Raw genomic sequence first — 15,038 nt, 5'->3', positions numbered from 1 at the left:
TTTCGCGGAATTTCAGTGGTAGGTATGGCCTCACTCGTGCTGTTGAAATTTCGCAAGTTATTTGAACATTTGAATCTGGCATAGTTACTAATTTGAAAAGAAGATTACCTTGCTTTTTCAGCTGTTGTAATTCTTTGTCTTTGTTTTGTTCTTCTGCAAGCTCTTTGTTATCGAATAAACTGGGAAGGCAAATTTCTTCGATTCGTGACAAAGCATCTGCGACGGGATTGTCAGCTCCTTTAACATATTCGATTTTAGAACAAAACTGCGAAATAAAATCCAATTGTCTGATTCTTCGAGGTGTGTCAGAAGTTGAAATTTTCTTAGTAAGCGCAAACGTAAGGGGTTTATGATCTGTATAAATTATTAAGTCCCTTCCTTCTGTCATATTGCGGAAGTGTTTAATTGACATGTATATAGCTAATAATTCGCGGTCGTAGGTACTATATTTTTGTTGCGTTTCACTCAATTTCTTTGAGAAAAAACCTAAAGGTTGCCATCTGTTGTCAACTCGTTGTTATAGGACAGAACCGACACAAGTTTCGGATGCATCAGTCATGAGGGCTAAACTTACATTGAGAGCAGGGTGAAACAGCGTAACGGTGCTTTTTAAGCTATCTTTACACTGTTGAAATGCCTCCTTTGCGACTGATGTCCAATCAATACGTGTTTTGTCCTTTTTCTTAGAGTTATGTAAAAAAACGTTGAGTGGTGCCTGTATCTGTGCTGCTTTCGGAATGGAGCTGCGGTAAAAGTTTACCATTCCAAGGAATCGACGTAGTTCCTCTATGGTGGTGGGTTGCGGAAAATCGGTAATGGCCTGAATTTTCTCCTCGGTAGGGGTAACTCCATCGCTTTTCACGCAGTATCCAAGGAAATTAAGCTCCTTCTTTCCAAATTCACATTTGCTTGCGTTGATGGTCAAACCGAATTTATCTAGTCGGGATAATACTTCCTGAAGATGCTGCATATGCTGTTCTTCATTTTCAGAAGCAATTAAAATATCATCAAGATATGCGAAAACATAATCGAGTCCACGTAAGATCATATCTATAAATCTTTGGAAAGTATTTGCTGCATTGCGAAGTCCAAAGTTCATTTTAGTAAATTCGTACAACCCAAAAGGAGTTAAAATTGCTGTCTTGGGAATGTCCTCTGCTGCGATTGGGATTTGATGATAGGCTCGACATAAATCAATTTTTGAAAAAATTTGTCGCTTGTTAAGTGCGTAAGTGAAATCTAATATCCGTGGAAGAGGATAACGGTCTGGCACCGTGTTTTTGTTAAGAGAGCGATAATCCCCGCAAGGTCGTATTGCACCAGCTGCTTTATCAACAACATGCAGGGGATTCGCCCACGGACTCTTAGATTGTCGACAGATTCCAAGCTCAAGCATATATATGTTGGAATTCCTCTTTGGCTGCTTTGTATTTAATCGGGTTCAATGGCCGTACTTTTGCATGTACTGGTGGTCCCGTGGTTATAATATGGTGACGAATATCATGTTTGGGAGCGTTTTTCAATGAATCTGGTCTCGTCAAGTCTGGATATTTCAGTAGTAACTTGTGGTATTTGTCGTTAATGTCAACTGAATAAATGTTTGTGATACCTGGATCCTTTGTTATTGATGTATTGGTGGTCAGGGTTGTCACCTTGTCTACCAGTTTTCTTCCATGTAGATCTACGAGTAGCTGTTTCGCCCGTAAGAGTTTTGCTCCGATGATGGATTGCTTAACATCAGCAATGATGAACGTCCATCGAAGAGGTCTGCGCAACCCTAAATCCAGGACCAGGGATTTTTCACCGAAAGTGTTAATTTTAGTTCCGTTTGCAGCGTACAGTTTATAATCGGTTGGTGTTGAAGAGCAAAATTTTTTGGATGATAACACTGAAATGTCTGCACCTGTGTCGATCAAGTATTTTATACCACTTTTTCGGTCGGTAATTTTTTTTTTTTTTTTTTTTTTTACAGTAATACCGCACAAGAGTCCCAACTGCTCCCGTCTGGAGCCAGTGAGACTATGGCATCCCCAATTGGGGTATGTTGTGAGGCTGAGGGTATTGGGGAGGGGAGGGAGATGGGGAAGAGGAAGGTGGGGAAGTACCTGGCTATTCAGATCTGGTCACCAAACACGGCTAAAGCCATTTCAAGCAACGTTTCAATTCTGAATGGTGGTCTTACACCAGGGCGATACTGAGAGTATCTTCCACTCTGGAACGTGCCGCAAATATACTATATATTATTTTAAATTAATTAATTGTGAAATAACACAAATTAATCAAATAAAATTTATTTGCGCACGCCGGGTTCGAACCCGCGACCTTCGGATCTGTAGTCAAAAGCGTATACCACAAGACCACGCCGGCCGTCAATAATCGAGATGTTTTATCGACGCCGACTATCTCGATCGCGGGCGTCAGTTCTCGTTTTTTGGCTTGTAAGTGCACTGGTCGAGGCACTTATGAGCCTTTGGTCTGAATTTAAAATGATACCAACACAAGTAGTTAGAATCGCCAGGTTGTGGTATACGGCGGCGATTTGAAGAGGTTGACCCACGGCCTCTTGACGTTGAGTGTTGGCGCTCGCGGCTCCGCGGTTCTCTTCTCAAGCTGGCTATTTTCAGCTGCAGCTTTTCCACCATGCGAGTGAGCCTCTCCATGTCTGACGTAGCCGGTACTTTTATTTCAGCTACCTCCGATGCGCGTGTTGTATCATAGACTTTGTCAGCAATTTGCGCCAATTTCTCCGTCTCCTGCAATTCGCAAACGGTGAGGACGGCTCGAACGGTTTGCGGGAGACGTCCCAACCACAGAATCTTCAGGGACTCTGCGGATAGCTTGTTGATGGCCAGCTCACTCATTCGCCTCAGGAGCTGAGACGGCTTCTGGTCCCCTAGCTCCAGCTCCCCGAGAAGTTGTTGAAGCTGGCGGGATTCAGACTCTTCATAGACCTGTAAGAGTCTATTTTTCAACGTTTGATACTTGTTTTCGGCCGGTGGTTTGTTGAGCAGATCACTGATCTGCCGCAGTTCATTTTTCCCTAGTTTTGCGACGAGAATGTGGTACTTGCTTTCGTCGCCGAGTTTCTGCGGTGCCAAAATGGCATCAAGCTGATGAAACCAGAGCCTGGGCTGCTCGTTCCAGAATTCAGGTATTTTAGAATGGAGCGAAACTCCCATAACTTCAGCCTCAGGGACGGCCCTGCCACTAGCGTATGTATCTGCATAAGTCATTATAAATTACTGATAACGCAATTTAAAACCAATCACTTCAATTAAAAAAAACAAGTACTATTATCTTTGCTGACGCACCAATGTTTTTGCTGAGATTGCGCTCAGTCCCGAGAAAGCTTGTCGGTCTACTATTCACACACACTAAGTAAATCACGTCGGGGTCACCACTTTAGGTATATGGGTGTATACTTACTGAACTAAGTATGTGTGGAGTCAACACAATGGGATAGAAATGAAATACACGACCGAGCGGTAGTAGGTGCATTTATTGACTGGTCTGATTAAAAAGAATACAGTTTATATATCCTCCGTGGAGGGCGGTGAGGTGAGGGGAACATGTCACCTAACCGCCACACTGGGATTGTCAAAAGAGCAAATTCAATAACATATTTAATCAGGAAAGCCTTCCTTGACCTAACACCGGACTTGATGTTAGAAATATTTAAAACATATGTGCGACCTCTCCTGCAATATGGATTCCATAGTTCGCCAAAGATATACATAGATATACGAAGGTGGTCTGAAAAGTTTCCCACCTCAACGCAAAGATGGCGGTACTCCTCAATAAGTTAGCTAGAGAATGTAGTTGTGCATCTTTTGACAGTTACTCACCAAAGTTTCGTAGTTGACAGTCATTTGAGTGAATCGATGTGTGTGTTTTTGTGAAAATGGAAAAAATTGAGTATCGAGCTGTTATTGAATTTTTGTTTTTGAAAGGCAATAAGCCTACGCAAATCAAAGATGAGTTGGACTCTGTGTATGGAGACTCTGCACCATCATTTACCACAGTGAAATTTTGGGCAGCTGAATTTAAACGTGGCCGTAAGAGCTTGGGAGACGATGAACATTCGGGACATCCAAAAACTGCAACTACTGACGATAACATTGCTAAACTTCACCAAAATAGTGTTAGACGACCGCTGAATTAATGTAAGAGAGATAACAGAGGTTATGAAAATGTCCAAAGAGAGTGTCCGTCACATATTAAATCAAGATTTAGACATGAGTAAGCTGTCCGCGCGTTGGGTGCCGCGTTTGCTTGTGTTAGACCAAAAACGTGTTCGAATGAACATTTCCAACGCTCTGTTGGCGCAGTTTAGGCGCAATAAATCCGAGTTTTGGCCCCGATTAATTACTGTAGATGAATCTTGGATACACCAGTATACGCCGAAACAAAAATACAGTCAAAACAGTGGACTGCAAAAGGGGAACCGGCTCCAAAAAAAGCAAAAACTGTTTTCTCAGCTGGGAAAGTGATAGCGACTGTTTTTTGGGATAGTCATGGAGTTATCTTAATTGATTAGCTTCAAAAAGGAAAAACTATTACAGGAGCATACTACGCATCATTACTTGACAAGCTGAAGGCGGAAATTGCGGAAAAACGGCCACATTTGCAGAAAAAGAAAATCCTATTTCACCAAGACAACGCGCCGTCTCACACCTCAGCGGTTGCCATGGCAAAAATCCACGAATTACAGTTTGAACTGCTTGACCATCCGCCTTACTCACCAGATCTAGCCCCAACCGACTTCGTTTTGTTTCCTAATCTAAAAACTGCACTCAAACGACAGAGATTTTCGTCAAATGAGGAGGCCAATCACCTTTGTGAACAATTATTTTGCAGAGAAAAAAGCAGACTACTATTTGGACGGATTAGAGAGATGGGAGCATCGCTGGGAGAAGTGTGAAGAGTTACAAGGAGACTATGTAGAAAAAAGCAGACTACTATTTGGAGGGGTTAGAGAGATGGGAGCATCGCTGGGAGAAGTGTGAAGAGTTACAAGGAGACTATGTAGAAAAAAGCAGACTACTATTTGGAGGGGTTAGAGAGATGGGAGCATCGCTGGGAGAAGTGTGAAGAGTTACAAGGAGACTATGTAGAAAAATAAATAAAAAAACTTAAGAAAAAAATTCTTGTTTCATTGTTAGGTCGTAAAAGAAAGAAGAGAAAGAGGTTACTTGATTGAGATTTTCAAAATTATAGTTGCCCTGGCATCCAAGAAATCTTCACCACCAACAAAAATATAAATCTCCGTGGACACTAATTAATAAAACTCCTTTTGCATCCAATCCTAGGAATCACTTCCTTGCAAATAGAGTAGTGGATGCATGGAACAAACTTCCGCAACATGTCATCCATTCTACTAATAAAAATCAATTTAAGGCTCCATCGGATTCTTATTTGGAGAGAAGAAAGGAATAACTTATTTTAAATTAAAAGCAACTCAATTACTGTGAAATTAAACTTGTTGTGAAATCAGATGTGAGCGCATCATCATTCTGCTGATATCGAACCTGCGCCTGCTCATTAAATAATAATAAAAGTAATTCCCGTTGTCACAAACTAATTTTGTGCTACAAGCGGTTTTTGAATAAATAGATAAGGATATTTTCAGAATACAAACATATTATATAATATATAAGTAAATGTTTATTGAAATATTTTGTAAATATTCTTTAAAATGTTTGAATTACCGGAAATGGAAAATAATGCATTTAAATATATGGCGAAAAATGTATTATTATTAATAATTTGGAGCTTTTTATTCTATTTGGCAGTCAAATATTACATTGAAAATAAGTTGAAAAGAAGTGTGGTTGTTGGTAACATACTTCGAGGTAATGAATCCAAATAAAGGGTCCCATTATATAAAAAGGATATTCTTATAAACAGTATCTTTGAAAATAATACATAATGATTTCTTTTTTACATAGTACTCGCCACAACTCAACTATAAAATTATTAAATTTCCGCATTTAGCAAACACTTTGTGGACGTGCATAATTATAATCTCTAAAGATTATTAAAAACAAAGTCGCTATTCGCGTCTGTCAGTTTGTGTGCTTAGTTCTTCTAGATTACGCAACGCATTTTCATAGTGTTCGCTATCATTTAGAGAAAGTAGAGAAAAGTCAATGTTTTGTAATGAAGGCGTAAGAAAATATTTTCTGGCCCTTACGTTGCTAACTTAATGAGATCATCTCAACCTACACAAGCCCCCGAGCAAAACCGGGTACAAGCTAGTAATTAGAATAAAATAACTATACCACCTATTAAAAGTATATACTAATAATACCACTTTATTGTGTATATTTATTTAACTCTCGACCGGCCGAGATGCCAAACAAAACAAACGTCTGTAACCAAGTCGGTCTTCCGACAACCCCATGCATGCATAGTCTTATGGGATTTTAAACTTAAATTATTAATGGTAACTTATTTATTTGCGCAGAAATACGTAAAATACTAAAATAATATGGCAAGTATTTAAACTAATATAAGGAGGATAGTAATTTTGGGTACTACCTACTCCCCCACACGGCTGTGGGATAGTTGAAAACAAAGTTATTTTATTCTAATTATTACATTAAATTATTGTCTGAAATTAAAGCCTACTTTTGGAATACGGCTCCATAAACTGAAGTTAGAGTCAGTGTTGGGCCATTTAGCAATGTTTTATGTGTAAAAAATGTACATAATTTATTATAATTACAAATAAAACAAAAAAACTTTGGCATTTCCGGTATGGTAAGTGTAAGGATGTATTACCCATGTTACAGATTTAAATATAGTTTCCCTTTCTTCTTCCACACAAAAGATAAGAAACTGAAGAAACAACGAAAAGGAAATACATATGCATATAGTTGGGAATCTTACAAAGAGATTAATGTAAAAATAATCAGACAGCAATGCCTTTCCCGCCATTCAAGTAGGACCCGAGTAAAAGGTAGAACTACCCTTGATGCCGGAATAGTAAATATTTACCAATAATTTGTATAGTTTGGCCATTCCTGATATAATAAATAAAAACAGTATATAATATATTGGTATTTCTCACATGAACTTCTCCAAACTGTCCGCGCCCAATAATGTCCTTTACCTCGAAGTCCGAGATGTTTACCCGCAGTTGGCGGAGCTCCGAAAGAACGCTACGATCTGCGAATATACATAACACATGTACAGTATCTTTAAATATAACAATATCACAATTCATAACGATGGCAGCATTTTGTATTTTTTCTATCATCGTAATAATATATATCACAATTGTATTACTTTTTTAAGTACGTCTAATTTTGACAGGGACAGAAATTCTCGGTTTTTTCACAATTTGAGTAATACAATAATAATAATATAAAATAATTGAGCAACTTACACTTTTCAACAAATCTGGCGATATGTACGTCTCCTTTCTTGAGAGTTTCATTGTTACATTCATCGTAAAGGACAGACAATGCGTCTAGAAGTCCGTCTCTATGCAAAGAGCGTTTTCCGGCAGTGGATCTTCCGAGGAATTGATTGTTTAGTTTAGCGAGGCGAACACTTATCGCGTCCTTCGAGGGCTCCATCGTAGAAAATTCTACAGATCTTATATCTCACATAACATTCCCTGATTGAAAATTACACATCACGACGACAAAATCCGGAACAATCAAGTCAACATTAAAACAATATAAATATCGTGACAATAGCAAATAACAATAACGAGTAGTCAACTATTAACGGCCATCGGTTTTCAAATTTTGAAACTGACATTCATAAACCATAGAAAGAATAAATTTGTAATACTTTTATTTGCGTTCAAAGATAAAATTTCCACCACTGTTTAGGTACCTATATATTATTATGATTTATTTATCTATATAATATTGTGAGTGGTTTATTACGGTAATATTATTATCACCTGAAAATAATATTTAACGCGATTAATTTTGGAAAAATCTCTTTGGTTGAATAACGAAAAACGCCCACTATTATTGTACACAGATTATTATTTTTATAATTACCCACTATTACCAGCTCTGTACCGCTCATGTTATGTTATTTTTATGTTAAGTTTATTTATGTTACGTTATGTTATGTTCATGTTGTATAATCATAATCATTTGTTGTATTTGGTATAAAGTTGTGGCTGTACAGTGCCAATGTTGAAACATTATTCATTTAATTTTTACTTTTTTCTATTTTGTTTCTGTATAGTTATTATTATTTTATTTTGTGTTCTTTTAATTCATATATATTATCTTACAATCTTTATTTTTACTTTGATTTATTTTTAATATGCACCTCTTGCAGAATCTTTTAGACTAACTTTAATTATAATCCTACCGTTTTTCTTTATTATGCTTACTGTTTTTACTTTATTTTATATTTTTAGGTACAAAAATCTAATGTATTAACATATATTACCCACGCACAGACTGCGCCTTAGTGGGTTCCCTTTCCTATTATTATAAAACTTGTAATGTGAAATATATAAATTGGGAAAAAATAAAGGAAATAAAAAAAATAAAAATTGTTTATAAAAAAAAAAAAAATTGTGTATGGCCAAGATCACCTCTAATTGCTGAGCCATAATAAAGAATAATAAAAAAATATTTGAATAATATCTTTTGTGAGTCAGTGAAATATATATGTAATTATAAAGCATCGGTGGAATTATCGTATAGGTACATAAAACAGTTTAATAAACATAATGGTTGTTTTGTATTACAAAGAAAATATATTTAATACATGTATTGTTTCATAGTGCTTTCACACAAACGAACTATTGAATTCCGTAATCTAAACTTAAACTTTAGGGTGCACAGTTTACATCCGCGCTGTGCAAGCGGGTTCCCTACAGAGCATCGGACCATTCCTACATCTAACTATCTAGGTATATCTTTTTTATCTTCCATCTATGTAGTTATACGTTATAATAATATACCTAAAGAAGAGATGAAGAAGAGCAAAGAAGAGTATGCAAGATTGAAGCGCGAAGTGGCGGGCGGGCTGCGAAGCTTTGTTTTTTTTATACAAATCTACAGTTTTAGTCGGAGATTGATGAAATTTGGCTCACTTGATCTTCAAAACAAGGGAAACGTGACTGTATACACGATATTTAGAAATATCGTCAGTAATACGTGGGTAAAGTTTTTCCCTAATAATTACAAATTAAGTTTTGTTTGCGATCGGCGTCGTGGTGATTTTTCAAAATGGCGAGTGGTTCTGGTAGAAAAATTTAAAATACGAAATATATATGTGTTTTTTACGTAAATAAATATTATGACAATAAGATTGACGAATGTTAAAATTTGTTGTACCTCAGTAAAAAAAAGTTATTTGTGTATCCACATTTACACATATTATATATTTTTTAACTCAAAATGTATTTTTTACATAACTTGATTCAATACAGAATATTCGAAGTAAATTACAAAATTATTACGTTTAAAAGTTATATTAGATTTAGTACAACATTACAGATTTAAAAATTATGTCCCAAAATCAATTCGGAGGTGATGGCCGATTTTTAAGCTCAACCAGATCTTAATAGCCAGGTACTAACCCACCTTCCTCTTACCCGTCTCCTCCCCCTCCCCACTAACTTCAGCCTCATAACATTCCCCAATTGGGGATGCCATAGTCTCACTGGCTCCAGACGGTTGGGAGCAGTTTTCACTTTTTTTTTAAACGGAATGCATCAATCAAGTATAATATGCATTTCCTTTCCGTTTTATCATGACATACGATTCAATAATAAAAGAAAAATACCCTGTTTCATTTTTTGGCATGTTTTGTGAAGTATAGCGACATTTCGCCTAAATAATAAATTGTTATAAAAGTCCGGTGATTACTGTAGCAAATTACTGCTCACCTGACATAATATATTGTGTGTGAATGACAGTAGCATTTTTAATGGCTATAATTTACTTTAATATTCAATATCCGTCATATTAAATACTTACTAACGTATTCAGCACCTAGATAAAATAAATATTTAGTTTATTGAAGGTTTGTAAGTACGTATTTATATTTGAAGATTGTAAAGAATAACGTAAGAAATTAAGTACCTAGTAATTATTTTTACATGGCCGACCCTGTTCAGGTGAAATTGTAGTAGTCCGCTCTGGGCGCCGACTTGCCAGGGCCCCAAGGACCCAAACATAAATCAAGACCCAAACACAACGGGTTTTTACTGGCGCCAGGCGTCTTTTAGCTCAGGGCCGAACCTGAGTAGGTACCTAAATAATTTGAATGTAACGAATCTGAGTAGGTACCTAAATAATTATAGTGTAACGAATATGAGTAGGTACCTAAATAATTATAGTGTAACGAATATGAGTAGGTACCTAAATAATTATAGTGTAACGAATATGAGTAGGTACCTAAATAATTTGAGTGTAACGAACCTGAGTAGGTACCTAAATAATTTTACTGTAAGTACCTACCTAATAATAATTCAGCTATCCTTGCAAATTGACCACCAGTGAGCTTGTAACGTGAATCAATAAATAATTGAATGTAAGCGAATGTAAGTAAGGACGGGTTCGCAGAATTTGAACAATTCATCTAATTTCAAAGTTTATCTTCAAGTTCTGTGTTCAAATTCAAGTTAAAAACCTTGTTATTATATCATTTTTGGCCAGTTGTTTCACAAAACAGAAATGATGAAAGGACTTGTATTTTGACCCCTCCTATGTATGTGTTTAAATCAGTAAAGCAAGTTAAATAAACACAGTTGAAGGGACGAAGTTTAAAAGAAGCATCGAAACATGAACATGAAGGAATCGGAATATACTGCAACTGAAGTGTAGAGATCATACTGCGGAACATACTGCAACTGAAGTGTAGAGATCATTCTGCGGAACATACTGCAACTGAAGTGTAGAGATCATACTGCGGAACATACTGCAACTGAAGTGTAGAGATCATACTGCGGAACATACTGCAACTGAAGTGTAAAGATCATACTGCGGAACATACTGCAACTGAAGTGTAGAGATCATACTGCGGAACATACTGCAACTGAAGTGTAGAGATCATACTGCGGAACATACTGCAACTGAAGTGTAGAGATCATACCGCGGAACATACTGCAAGATCCCGATCCCGATCCGGATCCCCGAGGGGAAGGTTAAATGCTCAATCCTCAACATTATGTAATCTAGACATATTGGATCTATGGCAAATATTATATAAACAAAACAGATTTATTTTGGTTACAAAGCTTGATTGATTGATTATTGTTAAGAAAGTATGATTTTTTACACATTTAATCACTAAAATATTCACTAAGTCTTCGTGCGTAACTCTTTTTTTACATTCAAATGTGCAGGAGCACTTTAGTTCTACTCAGGTCAGTAGTTAGATGTTTCGTGAGAAGTGAGGTATGCATCTAAATTTTATTTTTTTCAAATACGTCTATTCAATTATAATTTTATTTCCCCTTTACTCACGTAAAGGTAAACAAGTTTTAAATATATTGACCGATCAGTGGCTGAGCCAGCTGATGCCAGCTTTTGGGTCCTCCATCACAACACAAGCAACATTTTCCGCTTACTGTTATGGTAGTAGGAGATTTTCAAATACTGTCAGGTTATTCGTAGCCCGGGAATGTTTGTCTTTCTTTAAAAAAAACTTTTATTTATGAACTGAAATTCTGCATCATTAAGTTATTCTATAAACAATAAATAAAATGTATAAAAATTTAGTAAGTTTTAGTATTTTACTAATGTTTTATAATTATTATTTTTCACCCTATTGGAGTATCTGCCGATCATAAATCATTGAAAAAAATAATATGAGTTACAAAAAAAAAGATTATTGTCACAGAATGGAGTTGTATCTTTTATGGCACGTTTTTATTCATTACTCTTTCAGAATATCAACACAGGGATGATCCCCGGATATGGAAGGCAAACTCCCATCAGAATGTTCTGGAATCAATTTCTCATAACTTCACATCTTTTTTTTTTTTGTAATCCTCTTTTTGGAAAAAAATTCCCGACAATAATTATGAAATGGTTTGGTTCATTAATTTCACAATGTAAACGGTTTTGATTTCATTAAAAGTTTTGAGATTTACATGGTGTTGACTTTTGTAATAATAATAATTGGATAATTTGTAGATCGCCGTTTTTGAGAAAAACCACCTCATGTAGCAGCCTTAATTATTTATTTATTTATTTATTTAATATAAACGGTATAAATATACCATAAACAATGATAAAATGTCACAGTTAAAATATTTAAAAAAAAGAATTACAAATATATGTGGCATTTGATTGTGAAATGACATTAGAGAGTAAGTAGGTAAGTAAGTAAACAAGAGATACAAGTACATAAGTTTGTATAGTGCAAATAAGGTAGAATTAGATTAAATTAATATTGATTGAAAAGATTTGATAGCATAGCCCTCTTGTACCTACCTTGCGTGCAGTTAAATAGATCTGCCACATCTGCGTATCTATTACTAACTTCATGCAACCTAGGTACAAGCGAGTGTTTGGAATACTCAGTCCTGATATTGTTGCATTTAAACAAAATTTTAGAACGAGTAGCTCTCGTGGGTATATGAAATTAGTAAGTATTATATAATTTATTAGCTTTAAAAAAAAGTCTTGTCTCTATACCTTCCAACGTTTAACTCACATACTCCTTATTTTATTTGTTATTTATTTTTTTGGAAGCATAAATTACTGTATGCATGTACGGTCATACTTGAAATGGTAAAGTCATATTTTACTTTGATTTACTTTACCATTTCAAGTACTATTATTTAAATTCAATATTAATTACGGCGTTGGTATTTTGCCATCACTTATTATTTTTTTCTCTATAGATACAACAGACATTATTTTTCTTCTTTTTTTAAACATTTGTTTTATATATAATACATATAATTGTTTTATATATAAAATATATATAAAACAATTATATCAGTATATTACATAATTTTTTTTTCTAATTCCTTATGAATACATTATATTTAGAAATTTTATCCATGTACATGTTACACTTACATACACATACTGTCAACTTACTATGTAAAAGCCCGATAGGGCGTTAATAAATATTAAATAAATTATGAGAAAAAAATCATATTTTATACTCTTACAAAATAAACGAAATACAATCTCTTTTTTCCTGTTGGGTATTTTAGTCGCCGGTCTCATGAGGTTAACTCATGGGTTAACTACTAATTCCGATTTCCGCTGACGTTATGACGGGTAATTGTGAGAAATATTGTGGACAAAAAACTGCGTGAATTATGAAATATTTTCAATAATTCTCAAATGATATATAAACCCCTAATCTCATAGTTCCAGGCACAGTTCTTTTCAAGTCATCTGACCAGAATCATTTGAGTGAAGTGAATTTTACAGAAGTACCTACAAAATGAAGATTTCCTTTGCATGGCTGCTCATGGCAGTTGCTGCTCTCTTGACAGTGGTGGTATGTTTTTTTAATTTTATTTATTTAAAAAGAAAGACAAACATTCCCGGGTTATGGATAACCTGAAAATATTTTAAAATCTCCTACTACCAATACACTAAGCGGAAAATATTGCTTGTGTTGTGATGGAGGACTTAGCCAGCCGAGGAATTGAACACACTACGCCTGGGCGGGACTCAAACGTGATGTCAACTCAGCCACCGACCAGTTGTAAAAGAAATTTTTCCAAACTTTTTTTTATTGATTATTTTTTAAATTTTTTCCGACAAGTCTTTAGTTCGAGAGAAAGTAGGGAAAAAAATTCCTTTAGGCACTAACAAATCTTGAAACATGTAGATTTTACTTTATAAGTACGTACATACATTTTTTATTGGCGTCAGGCCAAATACCTGAACAGGCAAGTCTATAAGCTCTACAGCGTGGGTGATAGGTAGGTGTATAGGTAAATTTCACTGAAGCTCCCTATCGGCTTTTGACTCCCCCGTTCCTGGTCACTCCAGCCAGTAAACGAGTTCTGAACCCATCAACCACCCAATTGACTATGATCCATGTTTATGTATTTGTTGAATAGTTTGGAGTGCCTCTGCAAGATGGCCACGTGCACACCGCTAAATGCGACCACGGGGGCGCAGACGGTCGAGGCCCCCCAGGAGACTTCCCAGGAGGCACACCCCCGGTTCGCCCTGCTAGTAAGTCCACCCCACCACCATTATTATTTAATCTAAAGAAAATCTTTATTTGTGGTGTCAGTAAGTGTACGAAGGAGATTGTTTAATTGGGTTTATAATATGAATATTGAGAAATTAATAACACCTTTATTTTTGCTTTCAGATACTACAACCACTGGATAGAAAACATCGGTGATGTTGGAAAAGTTTCTTCTCGTACTTACTTGAATAAATATAAAAATTATGTTGCTCGACTTGACATTATTTATCATCTTTCTTTGTACGTCCCGAAAGCAAAAATTTATTCAATTAAAAAGCATAAGTAACAACTACATCGTATTATTTCACTTAACCAAAATTCATAAATTCGACATCGCTCACGATTTCGTTTTAAGATTCAACATTTTACCAGATTTTCATCAAACGGGTCGATGTCATCGATGTCCGCAGCAGAGAAACATTGTTTTAATCTGTCAAAAAGCCGTAAACCTATAAGAAAATAACAAACCACGTTTTTATGAACCTACAAATGAACGAAAAAAAATTAAAAAATCCCGCCATTGCATAGACATATGAATATTAGTAGACCTGCCCTAAGTGATTAAAAGCGTATTATCCCCACTCCCCATACCGGTTCCATTGAGCCGGCTGGGCTCGCGTACGGCCTCAAGTGATATTTGAAAACGTGACGTCATCATTCTTGTGCGAACTATGGTCGAGGCATCATCGGTTCATTTTACGAAATAACACGGCAAAATGTTTACTTGTACTATGAAAACTGGTAAAAATAGATGCGAAAAAAGAGAATAAACCCAATTGTCGTATTACATTCCATATATAAGCATTATTTTATTTTATTTTAAGCATATTCACATCGTATAATATGAATCAGTTGTTACTATCACATCGAGAAAC

General features: G+C 35.7%; 2 protein-coding genes and 1 long non-coding RNA gene across 3 annotated transcripts in view; 1 reads left to right on the top strand and 2 right to left on the bottom strand.

The window, feature by feature from the left end:
- Positions 1–7,736, bottom strand: part of sti (citron rho-interacting kinase sticky) — a 52,545-nt gene extending 44,809 nt beyond the window's left edge. Inside the window, exons 1-2 of the mRNA XM_089645499.1 lie at positions 7,391–7,736; positions 7,073–7,170 (exon numbers count right to left, since the gene is read on the bottom strand). Coding sequence (XP_089501625.1) covers positions 7,073–7,170; positions 7,391–7,583 — 291 coding nt within the window. The 5' untranslated portion in view covers positions 7,584–7,736. The remainder of the gene's footprint in view (positions 1–7,072; positions 7,171–7,390) is intronic.
- On the bottom strand, positions 2,418–3,233 carry LOC149413449 (uncharacterized). Its single transcript, XM_089645368.1, has one exon. The coding sequence runs from the start codon at positions 3,231–3,233 to the stop codon at positions 2,418–2,420; it is 816 nt and encodes a 271-aa protein (XP_089501494.1).
- A 5,581-nt stretch (positions 7,737–13,317) lies between the features above and the next one.
- LOC149413447 (uncharacterized) lies at positions 13,318–14,408 on the top strand. The gene is made up of 3 exons (XR_016304279.1): positions 13,318–13,455; positions 14,027–14,144; positions 14,287–14,408. It is a non-coding gene; the product is annotated as an uncharacterized LOC149413447 (long non-coding RNA).
- The last annotated feature ends 630 nt before the right edge of the window (positions 14,409–15,038 follow it).

The sequence above is a fragment of the Hesperophylax consimilis genome, chromosome 22 (assembly GCF_061612785.1).
Source record: "Hesperophylax consimilis isolate HC1 chromosome 22, BYU_Hcon_1.0, whole genome shotgun sequence".
NCBI lineage: Eukaryota > Metazoa > Arthropoda > Insecta > Trichoptera > Limnephilidae > Hesperophylax > Hesperophylax consimilis.
The sequence above is the reverse complement of the archived record's forward strand: the minus strand, read 5'-3'. Positions and strand labels throughout refer to the sequence as shown.